This window comes from Callorhinus ursinus, unplaced genomic scaffold (genome assembly GCF_003265705.2).
Source record: "Callorhinus ursinus isolate GAN/ISIS: 27379988/994484 unplaced genomic scaffold, GSC_fseal_2.0 scaffold25, whole genome shotgun sequence".
In the NCBI taxonomy this organism is placed as follows: Eukaryota; Metazoa; Chordata; class Mammalia; order Carnivora; family Otariidae; genus Callorhinus; species Callorhinus ursinus.
The window spans coordinates 9,020,280-9,036,448 of NW_027397087.1; the positions used below are offsets into that span (position 1 = coordinate 9,020,280).

Below are 16,169 nucleotides of genomic sequence, written 5' to 3' on the forward strand. Positions count from 1 at the left end.
CACTGGGTGTTATACACAAACAGTGAATCATGGAACACTACATCAAAAAGTAATGATGTAATGTATGGTGATTAACATAACATAATAAAATAAAAAAAAAAGAAATGTCTTCCATCTCAGGTCTCCTATGCACTAGCTGGGGGACCTGAGCCCCTCTGAGCCTCGGTCTTCTCAACAAACAGAAATGCTAATCCCTCAGCAGCAGAGTGTTGGGCACTTAGAATGCACTCAGTAACAGGTGTCACGGAGTCAAGGAGGCAGGTAAAGACAGGTGATGCAGGTGAAGGGATTCCTCTGGGAAAGAAAGGGATGAACCAAAACACAGCCACTTAACTCTACAGCACTGCAGGTGATCTCATTCAGGGTCAGCAAAGTGGGGGTAAAATTTACGGGGTAGGAGCCCCCCTCCCCGGGAATGCAGACATACCTGAGAGCCCCAAAGGGCTATGGGAAGCAGAGGTGGGAGATTCGGAGTTTCCGGGTCCTGTGGATGCTCAAACTCACTGACATTTCTTTCTGATCTGCTGTCTTCTTCAGTCTCTTGTAGGCTCTGGGGAATGAACACATCAGTTCCCAGGCCAGGACAGGCCTCTGAGCTCTGGAGAGTCATTCGGGCCGCGTCCCCCTCTTTGGGGCTCAGGGCAGGCTGTGCGGAGCTGGGGCTTGTCCTTCACTGTGAGGCGTTTGGATATCCTTGGGAAATTTCAAGGGAGTTTTGCGAAAATGTGGAACGATGCCATTGGATTCCTCGGGAAGATAAATAAGCCTGATGAATTATTAAGGAGGTGAAAGATGTCAGGGCTTAGCTAAAGGAGTCCCACATCTCTGTGACTATTTCAAACAATCTGGAACTATTTTGGTGCTATGTGAAAAGCAAGCAGGGAGCTAGGATTATGCTCACCTAGGACGGCTTTTGGTCAAGAGAGAGCTGCCTTTCTGAGCTGGATCCAGACTCTGACATCTCTCCTCACAGCTCAGCAGCTATTTTTAACATTGTGAAACCCAATATGTTAGTGGGGAGGGCAGGAGGAAGCAGGGCCGGAGGTGAGGTGGCCGAGGCTGTCCAGGCCCCCGAGGGAGGTGAAACCACTCTGTGTCTCTTAGCTGACTCCCCCACATCTCTCCATTGATCCCTGAAAATAAATACCTGGCCTGGTGTTCAGGGCTGACAGAGGGGGCCACAGGCCAGAAGAGAATTTAATAATTCACTCTGTCTCTCGTTTGAGCTCTTTCTTTGGTGTAATAGATGCTGTGTCTGGCAGCTGAGAGAGAACGCATAGCTACGTGGTAATAAACAAAACAAAACACTAAACTAAAAACAAAACCCACACACTCGGTATGTCCTGTTGACGAGGGTTTGAAAATGTCCATTCAAATGTGCATCTTTTAGTCTGTGCATCGGCCCTGAGTGATCTGGCATCCTCTCTAGTTGGGAACATCCCGTGAGCTCCCCGGTTTCTAGTCTCTCGTTCCTGAGGCTGTGGTTTCCAGTGGGGACTGCCTCTGACCTAAGCAGCCGCCGTATCAGAAGCCCAGCGGCAGCCAGACCCACAGTCCCACGGACCAGAGTCATGTGCAGTCGTTTTTCTGTTTGTGCTGAAGAGTAGCACAATCTGCGCTCACCTCTCCCACCCCAGATATGTCCCTTGGCAGAGGGATTATTTTAAGCTGAAGGTAACTGAGAAGAAGCAGAGCTTTTCTTAAAGCTCTCTGCCCTCCCCCCATTTGCCTAAAAGCAGGACAAACATTTGCAAAGGTGTCCCTCCTCCCCTGTCCTCCAGGAAGGACAGAAGTTAATCAGCCGAGACAATACCTGACCCTCATCAGCCCAGAGAAACACCAGAGGAATTCTCATAACAAACTTTACTAATTAGCCCTTCCCTTCCAATCCTTCCCCCTATATGTCTGTCTTCCTACAATTTGCCACCCTAGAAATTCAAGGTCCTTTTCCTTTGTCTTGTCACTTCTCTAGAAATGTATTGCTTGGGGCGCCTGGGGGGTGGGGTGGGGGGCTCAGTCGGTTAAGCATCTGCCTTCAGCTCAGGTCATGATCCCAGGGTCCTGTTATCCTGTTATCGAGTCCCACATCGGGCTCCCTGCTCAGCCGGAAGTCTACTTCTCCCTCTCCCTCTGCCCCTCCCCTGCTCATGCTTGTGCTCTTGCTCTCTCTCAAATGAATAATAAAAAATCTTTAAAAAAAATGTATTGCTCCTTTGCTAAGGTGTTATGTAATCCTAAATGCTAAGCACCCTGTGAGTTACTCCTGGCCAAGTGCCCCTGTGTTCCCTGACCATAAATCTGTTAATGCACTTCTGTTGGTGTTTCTCTGTCTTTTGTGAGTCTAATTCACAGGACACCAGGCAGAGAACCTGAGATGGGTAGAGGAAGAGATTTTTTGTCCCCTACCGTGCTATTTGGAAAACATAACATGAATGACAGTTAATAATAATGATAAGAGCAAGCGCGCGCGTGCACACACACACATGCACACACACACGTCCCTTTACAAGGGAGGCAGTTGGAAAGTGACCTGCAGAGTCGCTGAATCTCTTACCAGCATGGCATTCAGCAATTTATTAAGCAGGGCCATTGATGAGGGGCCTCATTTCTGGAAATCTTTATTAGACTCCAGTGCCAGCAAAAGATTGGGAAAAACGCATTTATTTGTAGAGTAAGTGTGCAGATGCCAGATATGACTATACTATTTTACTAGTTATTTTGCCACAGACAGAGGAGGCTCCAGGTTGGAAGAAAAAAGTTCTGTGGATGGAGATATCTAGCCTATAAGGGCATTTAAAGCCAAGCTTCTTCGATGTCCAAGAGAAGGCCATCTGTGTGACCCAGAAGAACTTCTGATTGTAGGTGAACTTTCAGAATGCCAGGGGGAAACCTGAATTAGATTAGGTACTGACAGGTGATAGTTGAAAATGAGTGAATTAAATACCTAACTGTACCTACGTTTTCTCATTTTCTTTCTTTTCTTTCTTTTCTTTTTCTTTTCTTTCTTTTCTTTCTTTTCTTTCTTTTCTTTCTTTTCTTTCTTTCTTTCTTTCTTTCTTAGGCAGAGAAGGGCAGCAGGAAGGAGAGAGAGAGAATCTTAAGCAGGCCACACACCCAGCGTGGAACCCAACATGGGGCTTGATCCCACAACCCTGAGATCATGACCTGAGCCAAAATCAAGAGTCAGACGCTTAACTGACTGAGCCACCTAGGCACCCCTTGTTCTTATTTTCTTAATCTTACCCTAAAATTTATAAATTTTAAAGATAAATATAGATATTAGAATGGGATAATTTAAAGCTTTTTTTGGTCAATATTTTTCAGGCTTAGTCAAGGCAAAAGGAGGGCCCAGGCCCGGACATTCAGAGCCCTCTGTCCTGCCCAGAGCATCCTGGAGGGTACCAGGAAGGTGCTGCTTATGGCTCATGGAGCTGCCGCTCCCACCCATGGGAGTGGGACCCAGAATGGGCGCTGATTCTAAGCAGCTGACCCATCAGATCCTGGGTCAAGGCTGACCCAGGGCTAATTGGTGGTGGCAGAGTTGAGGGCCCAGCGTGGGAGAAGCCGTGGCTCACTGAAAAGTGAGCAGAGAGAGCAGCCTTGTCAGAAGCCTGGATGTGGGGCTGCAGAGAGGGGACCCGGGGCTTCCCTTCCCCTGCCTCCCTTCTTCCTGCCTTCAAAGACCCTCTCCTTGCTTGGTGAGCCTCCCCTTCCATAGTTCCAACTTCAGGACTGCTCCAAGGCAGGTGCATGGTGACAAGAGAGACAGGGCAGGTATATGGTGACAGGGAGGAGATGGGTGATGAGGAAGCAGAAGGCAAGCTGAGGACGAAGCACAAGCTGACACCCCCCCGCCCCTCCCCCCCCACCCAGTGGGACATGCGTGGCATTCCTCAGGCACTCCTGGCTGCTCTAAGACTAAGGGGAGTAAGGGAAAAACGAATGGTTAACTGATAGAGACCACAGTCCTGCAGGACATGAGTGTTCCAATGACTTAGTGATTTACAAGGAAAAAGCATTCTTATCAAAATAGCCTAACATTCAGAGACCCATAACTCAATTTCCTGGAGCCCTAACATCACCTTCCCTTCCATGAGTGATGTGGGAAACAGAGGCAGAAGGAAATGTAAACAAAGTTAAGTTTCTTTATGACCTTCAGCCTATTGAGGAGGACTTGTAATAGAGTATAACATTCCTCCAGGAAGCTCCCAACTGTCTTCATGTTAATGCTTGGCTAGAAGGAAAAACAACCTTAGCTTGACAATTGCCAGGCCTCCAGTATCCTGAGAGTCTTCTTTAGCGTATGAAAGTCCTTTTGGATACCTCCCTTTTTCCTTACCTCCCCCAACTCCCAAGTTTATAATCAGCCACTCCTCACAACCCTAGGGCAGTAGCTTTTTCTGCCCATGGGTCCTGTTCCCATGCTTTAATAAAATCACCTGTTTGCACCAAAGACGTCTCAAGAATTCTTTCTTGGCCATTGGCCCAGGACCTCACCTACATTCCAAAACAACGTCATACAGAACCCTCTCCCCACAGTGCCCTCCACTCCCGTGCTCCAGGTCTGGAAGGCTTCAGCCTCATCCACCCCAGTCCACACCTGCTTCTCATTTCAGGACTCCGCTCCAGCTCCTGGGAGGAAATACCGAAAACAGCTCTCCTTTCAGGAGAGAGGAAGATGAAGCCAATTTGACCACATCTCCCTAGTCTCCCCGCTCTGCGTCTGTGTCTCCAGGAGCCCACACCTTAGGAGCTATAATTCTCGCATGCAAATTTGCTGCAGGGGTCTGTGGGTTAAGGAGCAGTCGTGGGTTAAGGAGTGGTTAAGACATCAGTCTGCTTTTCGGAGTGCCATTTTGGTCAGAACACTTTGATTAGAAGCAATTGTGGAGAGGGGGTGAAATTAAGGTAGGAGGGCCTTACCTCTTAAACTTCTCTGGAAACAAGTCAGAAAGTGGTGATTATAGTTAATAATGTTGTATTGTGTACTTGAAATTTGCTAAGAGAGTAAATCCTCTCTCATTGCCCATGCGTGCCAGGCATGGGTGCACGCGCACGCGCACACACACACACACACACACACACAGGTAACTATGTGGGGTGATTGATGTGTTAATTAATTTGATTGTGGTAATTGGTTTACAGTGTGTATCACATCATCACTTTGTACACTCCGGGATCATGACCTGAGCTAAAGGCAGAGGCTTAACCCACTGAGCCGCCCAGGCGCCCTGCTGTACACCCTTTTTTTTTTTAATTTAAGGGGAAAGTAGTTTTATTTATTTTTTTTTAAAGATTTTATTTATTTATTTATTTGGGAGAGAGAATGAGAGAGAGAGAGCACATGAGAGGAGGGAGAATCAGAGGGAGAAGCAGACTCCCTGCCGAGCAGGGAGCCCGATGCGGGACTTGATCCTGGAACTCCAGGACGATGACCTGAGCCGAAGGCAGTCGCTTAACCAACTGAGCCACCCAGGCGCCCCTCGCTGCACACCTTTTAATAATAACCTAAATATATACAATTTTTATTTGTCAATCACATCTCAATGAAGCTGGAAAAAAAAGAAACGAGTCAGAAGGTGACTGGGCAGTGTCCCTAGTGTCACAGTGGCTGGAACTGCCAGCCTCTGTGGTGGCTTCTACTTGAGTCCTGGAGCCCCTCCCTGCAGACCCTCAGGGGCATGGTGGGGGCTCCACGCCCCCACCCAGGGAGCAGACGGGGAGAAGCCTTCACATCTTGCCCAGATCTGTGTCAGGGAGTATCTGAGTGTGTTTTCTCTTTAGAAATGAGGAATGTCTCCAGGCTTCCTCTAGCTTAGTCCCCTGCAAAATCCACTTCCTGCATATTACAAATAAAGGGCAAGCAAATGAACTTCAACCTCAGCCAAAACACATGTCCTTGCCCTGGGCTGCTTGTGCCCAGAAATCCCTGAGGGGCCCCCTCCCCACCAGTCCTACAGAAGGCCCCACTCTCCTGGGCTGCAGTGGGCTTGGTCACTCCCCGCAGAATTCTTGGTGAAAACTGGTGCGGAATGGCTTCAATCAGCATTGTCCCTAACAGAACATGTGTTCTGAACTTAAATACATACACAATCAAATATTTATAATGGCTCCTTGCCCCCGCCCATTACAGTACTGGTCTCACTGTGCTCATTTCTGCCTGTGTGGTCCTCTCCCTCACCGAGGGAGGGGCTGTGTTTGAGTGAGGTGCAGGGCAGGGGCTTGGTAAATGCTGCCAGAAGGGGGGGGGAGGATTCGCAGGAGTAACAGCCTTTGATGGCAAGAGGGGATGGAATAAACTGAGGCAGTTACTAGGGACAGCACATCTGGCCCCTCTATGTGGCCTTAATATGCATCTGCTTTACCACGTGGAGGAAGTTTTGACTTCTTTCTTTGAAATAGAAGCATTTTAATGAGAAGTATACTAATGTTGATGAATTTTTATCTAGAAGATGTTTTATGCTGGACCATTTCTGAACACCACACACAAAAATAGACTCAAAATGGATGAAAGACCTAAATGTGAGACAGGAATCCATCAAAATCTTTTATGAGAACACAGGCAACAGCCTCTTCGACCTCAGCCGCAGCAACTTCTTCCTAGAAACATCGCCAAAGGCAAGGGAAGCAAGGGCAAAAATGAACTATTGGGACTTCATCAAGATAAAAAGCTTTTGCACAGCAAAAGAAACAGTCAACAAAACCAAAAGACAACTGACAGAATGGGAGAAGATATTTGCAAATGACATATCAGATAAAGGGCTAGTATCCAAAATCTATAAAGAACTTGTCAAACTCAACACCCAAAGAACAAACAATCCAATCAAGAAATGGGCAGAAGACATGAACAGACATTTTTCCAAAGAAGACATCCAAATGGCCAACAGACACATGAAAAAGTGCTCAACATCGATTGGCATCAGGGAAATCCCAATCAAAACGTCAGTGAGGTATCACCTCACACCAGTCAGAATGGCTAAAATTAACAAGCCAGGAAGCGACAGACATTGGCGGGGATGCGGAGAAAGGGGAACCCTCCTACACTGTTGGTGGGAATGCAAGCTGGTGCAACCACTCTGGAAAACAGTATGGAGGTTCCTCAAAAAGTTGAAAATAGAGCTACTGTACGACCCAGCAATTGCACTCCTGGTTATTTACCCCAAAGATACAAATGTAGTGATCCGAAGGGGTATGTGCACCCCGATGTTTACGGCAGCAATGTCCACAATAGCCAAACTGTGGAAAGAGCCGAGATGTCCATCGACAGATGAATGGAAAAAGAAGAGGTGGTATATATATACAATGGAATATTATGTAGCCATCAAAAGGAATGAAATCTTGCCATTTGCAACGACGTGGTTGGAACTGGAGGGTATTATGCTGAGCGAAATAAGTCAATCAGAGAAAGTCATGTATCATATGACCTCACTGATATGAGGAATTTGAGAAACAAGACAGAGGATCATAGGGGAAGGGAGGGAAAAATGAAACAAGATGAAACCAGAGAGGGAGACAAACCATAAGAGACTCTTAATCTCAGGAAACAAACTGAGGGTTGCTGGAGTGGAGGTGGGTGGGAGGGATGGGGGGGCTGGGTGATAGACACTGGGGAGGGTATGTGCTATGGTGAGTGCTGTGAGTTGTGCAAGACTGTTGAATCACAGATCTGTACCCCTGAAACAAATAATACATTATATGTTAATAAAAAAAAGAAAATGTTTATGAAAAAAGCCTAAAATTGATAATAGGAGTGGGAAATGGGAATCAGAGTGGGGGAGGGGAGGCTGTATATTCCTGTTCTGTTATTGCTGATAACAGGAATTTGTTTTTTAAATTTAAAACTTATGTAAATTTGAAACTTAAAATAAGAAAGGGAAAAAAAGTACTTTCCAGAGCAAGTTCAATGAAACCAATTTAATTTCTTGACCGATTTTCAATAGAATAACACTTTTCCACTTATTTTCATTGGTATCAAGTCTTTTCCATGGATCATGAAATTTTACCTGTTATAATGGAGGGGAGGACAAGGTATTCCTCTACTTGTCTTAGGACCTTGGCTGGAGCTCTGTAACAAAAGACAAATTAACAAGAGGAAAACACAAATTTTAATAGGTTAAAAAAAAAAAAAAACATGTACAAGGGAACCCTCACAAGAGAAATGAAGATCCAAAGAAGCAGCTAGAGCCAAACACTTAGATATACCAAGTTGGACAAGGGATAGTAGTAACTTGTGAAAATGTGGCAAGACAAAGGGGCTTACGCTAGGGCAATGAATCGTGGAAAAGTAACTAGGAAGATAAAGAGTTCATTTAACCAGGTCTGCTGGACAGATTCCTCTCTGCCTCAACACCTCATCTTTGCTGATAAGAATGTTTCTTTCCTCCTGGTAGAGGGAAGGCAGCTTCCGCGTGGGAGTTTTACCTCCGGCTTTCAGGAAGAGAAAGGAAGATCAGGCATCCTCTTGCACCTGTTGTTTTTTTTTTTTAAATGCCTTTTACTCAAAATGATCAACATACCAGAGCAGCCTATTTGGGGTGTCAAATCTGGTTTCCTTCAACGGCTTCACCTTTGTGAATTTTCTTTTCTGACTACTATTTCTTAACAAGCCTACTTTTTGGTAGGTCATTATTTTTATCCCCAAGATGTGATTCTTTAGAAATTCACCATGTAAAAGTTTAGCTGTTGGTTTTATTGGCTTTGGTTCTTCCTAAAAGTCATGCTCACTGGAAAGTGGATACATGACTGATAATTTGTTTTTCTTTTTCATTGCAGAAAGCGTTGGTAAAGAAAAAGCATTTCCATGGTATGGTTAAAATGGCAGGATGCTTTGTTAGATTAAAATAATAGTTTAGAATGTGGGAAGTCCTACGCATGAAAAAGAAAAAGACATCCTCAGTTTTCTGGGGCAAGTTCTTTAAGGAAAGAAGTTTTCCAATAAGAAAACCCCCTCATGAGACACAGAGGGAGAAAACCACATAGAGAAAGGGGTTGTCAAAGAGTCAGGCAATATCAAGCCAATCCATAGTAAGTGTTAAAATTAGACCCACTGGTGTTTAAATTAGAATTTTGGGAACTGACTCATGGCACATTTAATTAATTAATTGTGTAGGCAACATTGTATGTCCAGGGTTGGGGAGCAGTGGACTTACTTCATAAGCATTGCATCTAACTGTGGGCCTTCGATTTTAGGGAAATGAAAAAAATTCACAAATAGAAACAAAATACACCTGATAATGTATGTTATTTATTTATTTAAAGATTTTTTTAAAAAAAATTTATTTGACAGAGTGAGAGAGAGCAGGGGGAGGGCAGAGGGAGAGGGAGAAGCAGGCCTCCCGCTGAGCAGGGAGCCCGATGCGGGGCTCGATCCCAGGACCCTGGGATCATGACCTGAGCTGAAGGCAGATGCTTAACCGACTGAGCCACCCAGACGCACCTAATGTATGTTATTTAAGTGAACAATGGTCATCTTATATTGTCTGGAGGACTGTCTTTTCTCCAACATCTATATCCAGCAAGAAGGGAGGATTTGACAGAGTAGTTGGGGAGAGTTATTGGGAAAAATAATACTGTTTCCTGTTTATCCCAGAAGGAGCTGGCTCTGTTTGTAAAGGGCTTACAGGAGAGCCTGGCAACTGGTAGCTACCACTGTCCTCAGCTGTGGGCTCCTGAGGACATTCTGGTTTCAGGCAACAAAAGCCCCCTTCATTTAGCTCAGAAAAGGCTTAATCAGAAAGGAGCTGATTCATCTTCAACCATGGATACAGGAAGGTAATAATCAATTAGTCTATCTCCTTCCAGGTCCGTGGAAAAAGTATTGAGTGACATGAGGAAAGTCACAAAAGCCTTGCTGCTTCTCCAGTAGTCCTTGGTGCCAAATTGGATGGAGCGAGCCTGTAGGAAGCTGGCCTGGGCTTTGGGAAGCGAAGGGGTTCCCACAACTCCAGAGCATTCTACTGGCAAGCTACCCAACCTTTCTGAACCTTGGTTGCTTCATTTGTAAAACAGGGATAATAATGATGGCGTCGGCCTAGGAGAAGCGTGAGGATGAACGCCTGGCACAGAGTAGGCTGACATCGATGTCAGCCCCTTCTCTGCCCAGAAAGTGTAGCTTCAGTAACCCAGGTTAATACCAGAACTGATTCATAGAACTATTACAGTTCTGTTGAGACTCCTAAAATGCTCTCAATATAACAATGATTTTTTTTTAACAACTAAAGAATGATGTATTGTCTTTTTTTCTATCCCATGAAAGGGAGGGTGGCCATTTTCCTAACTTTCCTTCAAGAACCAGCTTTAAGCATCACTCCCTGGCCCCAGCCCCTTCTGCACACCCTGAGGAGTTTTTCATGGAAGAGCAGGAAATGGGGCAGGGTTTGCTTGAGTTACAATTTCCCTCCTTCCAGAGGCTAGAATGCCGACAGAGGGAAAGGAAGGTAGCTCAGGGCTGGCGTGTGCCTGAAGCTATGGTCTAGAAAACCCTTTGGACCCTGGCACCCTGGCACCCAGGCCTTGTGGCAAGTGGCTGTGGGCTGGTGCATACGGCAGGAGCTGAGGAACCCAGAGTGGGCCTGAGCCAGGAAACTGGCGGGCCAGCCAAAACCACCTGCCCCGGGAGGGAGAGGGAGCAGAGGGGCACATCAGGCACATCAGGCAGCAGCTGCCAGTGGGGTCCATGGCCAGCCGACCCAGACCACCCAGCAGTGAGCAAGGAGGACAACCCCAGAGTAAAGGGAGCATCTATACTTCACCATCGGCCCAAGACCAAGCAGAGGGAAGCGGGCCCGTGCTGGGATTGCCCGTGCTACCACAGTGACACCATGTGGCTCTGAGAGCAAAAATAGCTGAGAATCTTGGTGGAAGGGAGGTTGTCCATTTTCTTCTCAAGATTTTAATGGCCAAGACCTGCCATCTTTGGACCAGCAAGCATCCCTGGAGGTTTTGTGCTGATCACTGGTGGGAGAAATCCAGGGAGGAAAGACTTTATTTATTTATTTATTTATTTATTTATTTTTAAGTAGGCTCCATGCTGGGGCTTGAACTCACACCCTGAGATCACAAGTCAGACTCTTAACCCACTAAGTCACACATGTGCCCCAGGAAAGCCGTATTTTGAAGCTGGACTAGGTGGAGGCTTGAAGTCAACTACATTGATAATTAAAAAGAATATAATCTCAGTTTGAACCCCCAGCTAGGAGAATGATTATATGCTATTACCTTGGGCACTAATCATCACCCCCTTGTGTAGATAAAGATCATGTCAAACACCAACATCAAGTTGCAGAGACTTCCTGACATCCAGAAGAGCTCTCATCCCCTTCCCGGAGGAGACGGACTCGTGATGCTCGTACTTTCTCCAGAAGAGAGTGCTCCCCCTCTTCCTCCGCTTCTCTCTGCCCTTGACCTCATTCTCTCCCAGTGTGGACAGTCCCCTTCCACCGGTGGGGTGTCTAGTCATTGGCAGCCAAACTTAGCAAGCCCCACATCAAGCGAGAAGTTTTTTCACCAGGTACCCTTGTCTTAGAGAAGGGCTCTCATCAGCTTGCTTGAGGTCCGTCTCGGCCCCTGGGCTGATCCCCAGGGTCAAAAAGATGGCACAGTGTGATAGGCCAGCCCTGGTTACACCCTCTCCCCTGAGGCCACTAGGCAGGGCTTGTTGACAAGAGAAGAGTGATGGGAACAATTATTATGCGAGCACAAATTGAACAGTAGTATAATCCACTATACAGACGCCAGTAGCCCCAGCATTTTAAAATAAATTCTCAAGTGAAGCTTTATGTACGTCGAAAAAAGTGCCTGAATCGTAAGTGTGCAGTTCAATGAATTTTCACTGTTGAGCACACCTACGGACTCAGCACCCTGATGATCAAGAAACAGAACTTTACCAGTATCCTAGAAACCCTCCTTATGCACTACTCTCCTGAACTCCGAAGGTAAACAGTAAGCTGATTTCTAATATCATAATTCATTTCTTCTATTTTGGAACTTTATATAAATGCAGTCATTCAGTATTCTTTTATGCCTGGCTTCTTACACTCAACCTTGTAGTGATGAAATCCATCCATATTGTTGTGTGTAGACGCACAGTGTTCATTTTTACAGCTGTGTAGTATTCAGTTGCATGACTACACCAAGATTCATTTATCCATCTTATGTTTGATGGACATCCTAGCCATAAAGAGAGAGATTCCTAGTCCTATTGGATCCAGATAGTAGTTCAACGAGAGGCTTTATGTAGGTCTCTGAATTATGTACTTCCTTGAATATATATACATGCGCTGGTTAGTAATTAATATTTAATTTAAGGTTGCTACCTGGATTTTAAGGCATATTTTGTGGAATGGTTTACAGTGATGGGTATGCGCTATGCAACTGCAATCCACCGCGCCACGCCTAGTTTTTGGTCATTTGGCCACAAAGCTCCCTGGTGGCAGCTGCCTAAACTGCAACCATGCCTCTTGGAAGTTATTGCCGGCTTTTCAAACCAACCATTGTATCAAGTGTCACAACCCAGGATGTAACTTTTACTTGAACCAGTGATCATTTATGTAAATAAAACTGCTCCGTCTTAATCTCACAATCAGGATACAGGTCCATCTCTAAAGTAATGGCAACATATTAAAAATAACAACTCTCTTTTATTAAGTGCCTGTGTACCGATGTTATAGCAAATTTTTCACACACGGTGTTCTATGTAATCTTTACAGCAAGGCTGTGAAGTGATTATTGTTGTCTGCTTTTAGAGATGAGAAAACAGACTAACAAGTTCGACAATCATCTCAAGGTACGCAGACCGGGATTTGGACTCCAGCTTTCCCATGGTCCTGGTCTCTAACGCCTTCTACGACAGGAGGTGCCTCACTGTTCAAGCGTGCACTCCAGGTTCGCTCCCTCTACACCGGACCCCTGCCCAGGATGGCTGGAGAAGAGCTTGTGCTCCCTTCTGTGGCTCTCTGCTGGAAGGCAAATGCTTCTATATCTCCCTCTGCCCATGATGAAGAGACATGCACTCCTGCTTTCCCTTGTCCCTTTACACAAGGGGGACACATTTTTCTCATTAGTAGAAGCTCGAGACATTGGGAAGCCTGGGTGGCTCAGTCGGTTAAATGTCTGCCTTCGGCTTGGGTCATGATCCTGGGGTCCTGGAATCGAGCCCCTCATAAGGCTCCCTGTTCAGCTGGGAGCCTGCTTCTCCCTCTCCCTCTGCTGCTCGCCCTGCTTGTGCTCTCTCTCTTTCTGACAAATAAATAAATACATAAAATCTTAAAAAAAGAAAAGAAGAAGAAGCTCGAGACATTGCCCAGGTCGTGTTGTACTAGTGGATGGGTTAATACACTGAAGGTCAAGCGTCATGTGGTGTTTTCTCCATCTCCCTACATCTGCGCAATGTAGGGCCGCCTGTTCTCTGTCCTTGCTTACTGCTCGTGACCAGGTGTTAGGACGACACCCTTTCCTGGTGTGCCTGGACTTGCTGTGTTCTTGCACTGAAGTTCCCGAGTCCCAGGAACTCCCTCAGTCCCAAGCAAGCTGACTTCCCCTCTCGGTCCTGGGTTGTTAGGACCCACGTCGGACCGTGGATTCAGCAGCTCTAGAGCCTGTGGGTGGATGAGACATTCTTTAGGCCTACTGGCTTGTGACATGCCTGCCGATCCAGCCACTACCAGAACTCTGCACTGGAAATGAGAATCATCAGGGGCTTGTCCTGCGTCCAGAGATGGGCTTTGGTGGCACGTGGGTTCTGCAGGTGGCCTGGGTTCGGAGCCTGGCTCTACCTCTCTCGCTGGCTCTGTGGCCTTGGGCAAGTGATTTCACGGACGCCAGCCACACAGCCTCACTCTCAGCACAGCACCTACCTCATTGGGCCAGCACGAGAATTAAATAAGAAAATGCAAAGAGTTCAGCTCATGGGCCACTCTCAATAAATGGCAGCCATCGCTGGTTGCCTCCGTTGTACACAGAGCTGCCGCATCAGGTGTGGAGACAGCATCCTGCTAACTGCAGGCTGTGATGGTGTCCCAGGTAGCGAGCCTAGCTCTTTTATTTATTTTTACTATGGGGTGTTTCATAATACCAAAGAATAGATATCCCACACATTCACATATAGGTCATAAAAAGTAATAAAACACATATACCCAAGTACTCACCTCCTCTACCGCCCCGGCTCGAGACACAGAATATTGCCGATGCTTGTGGAGCTCATGTGTGCCCCTCTAATCATAACTTCCCTATAAGGGTAACAACTAATCTAAACTTGGGTTTATCATTTTCCTGACTTCTGTTATATGTTTACTACATATGTATATATCCCTAAAGAAGATACTGTTAAGTTTTGGGTATTTGGGTACTAATCCAAATGCAACCATACTTTCTTGTTTCACTCTATGTTGTGTTTTTGGGATTCATCCATATCAATGTGCAAACCCATAGTTATTTTTCCTTGCTGTGTAGTTATTCTACTGTCCGAGAACACTGATTTATTTATCCATTCCCCTATGGATGGACATTTGGATTTAGCTTTTCGGGAACATAAATAGTGCTGCCACAGTCTCATGTATGTCTCCTGGGACACGCATGCATGAGTGACTCTAGGCTATAAACCCAATCCTAAAATTCTTCCTTGATTGCCCAGAGGCAAAGGCCTACTTTTTCTTCCACCTCAGGGTTCTGAGCCCAACATTCTTCTCTCCATTAAACTCTCTTTTCTTATATATTAGTTAGGATTCATGATTGTGGGCCATGAAAATCCCCACTCAGGTGAGATTAGGCCAAAAAATGGGAGGAAGGGGGAGGAACGTATTAGAATGAATGAACAGTCAGGAGGGGGACTGATTTAAACTTGGACCTGACACTGTTGACAAAGCACAGCGTCTCTCTCCAGCTCTGGGCCTGGCCTCTGTTTTCCCTCTAGCCTCAGACAGGCTCTTCCCTCCTCATGGCTAGATGGTGGCACTCACTTCAGCCTCACATCTGCCCAGGTTCAAGCCCAGTGGGAGAAAGTGCCCACCTCTGTGGTCCTAAAAAAGTCTCTTGGTGTCTCTCTGGCTGCTCACCTATTTGTGTCTAAGCCAGTCTCTGTAGCCAGGAAAATGCAGCGTGCTGCTCTGAGGGCCAGGCCCAGCGACAAGCCCACCCCGGAGTGGGGTGGCAGGTCAGAGCCCTAAGCTCCTGGGCTGAGAATGGAGGAGAAGGCCGTTCCTCACAGGGAAATGGGTACCATTCCTAAAAGGATAATGACCGCAAGATGAACAGTGTGTGTCCTGAGCTTGTCGTGTGACCTTGGACGAGTTGCATCACACCCTCAGGTGTTACTTTCTTTATCTGGGGGTGAGAGTGATGAGCTAAGGTTTGAGATCTGGTCAGGCCTCTGGACTCTGACTGTGTGGGCTCTGGCCGCCTGGTCATTCTCCTCCTTGCTATTCTTGTGGCTTTCAAAAACACAGCTGGTGGGGCGCCTGGCTGGCTGAGGTGGTAGAGCAGGCAACTCTTGATCTCAGGGCCACGAGTTCAAGCCCCATGTTGGGTGTGGAGCCTACTTAAAAAAAACAAAACAAAACAAAACAAAACAAAAAACAAATAAAACCACAGCTGGGCCTGAGCTCTTTAAAACTTTGCATGTCGGCATTTGTTTTCCTGTCTTCCAGAGCATTTCCCTAGTTTAAGGCTCAAAAATGCCAGACTGTGGTTCTGAGCACATCCCTCTGGCGGACAACATGATTTCAGAGGTAGCTCGCCACAGGACGATTTCTCAAATCAAGCCCGCCTCAAAGGCCCGAAGTCTTTCTAAAGCACCTCATCATGCTCTCCACTGCCGCTCTTTTAGGCTACAAATTTCTTCAGCATCTTCTGTGGATCTTTAACCCCCTTATGTCCCTGACTGATCTGTCATAGAGTTTGGTCATTTTCTTTCTCTAGATTGTCCCTCAGACCCTCTCTGTGGTTCTCCTTGCTTGCTCACACGGATGAAGTCAGCTGCCATGTTGTGACCTGCCCTGTGAACAGGCCCAGTGACAGGAAACCGGGGGTGGCCTCGAGCCAAGAGCCCATGGGGACCTGAGTCCTGCAAGCAGCCACCTGTGTCAGCTTGGGGGCAGACTCTTCCCCAGCTGAGCCTTGAGCTGATTGCCAGTGATGGCCCGGCCAACACCTTGCCAGCAGAGGACCAGCTACAT

General features: G+C 46.6%; 1 protein-coding gene across 1 annotated transcript in view; it reads right to left on the reverse strand.

The window, feature by feature from the left end:
* The window catches only part of PLA2G4E (phospholipase A2 group IVE), a 67,421-nt gene extending 66,811 nt beyond the window's left edge, over positions 1-610 (reverse strand). Inside the window, exon 1 of the mRNA XM_025883553.2 lies at positions 428-610. Within this exon, the coding sequence (XP_025739338.1) occupies positions 428-610 (183 nt within the window). The remainder of the gene's footprint in view (positions 1-427) is intronic.
* Positions 611-16,169: the final 15,559 nt, after the last annotated feature.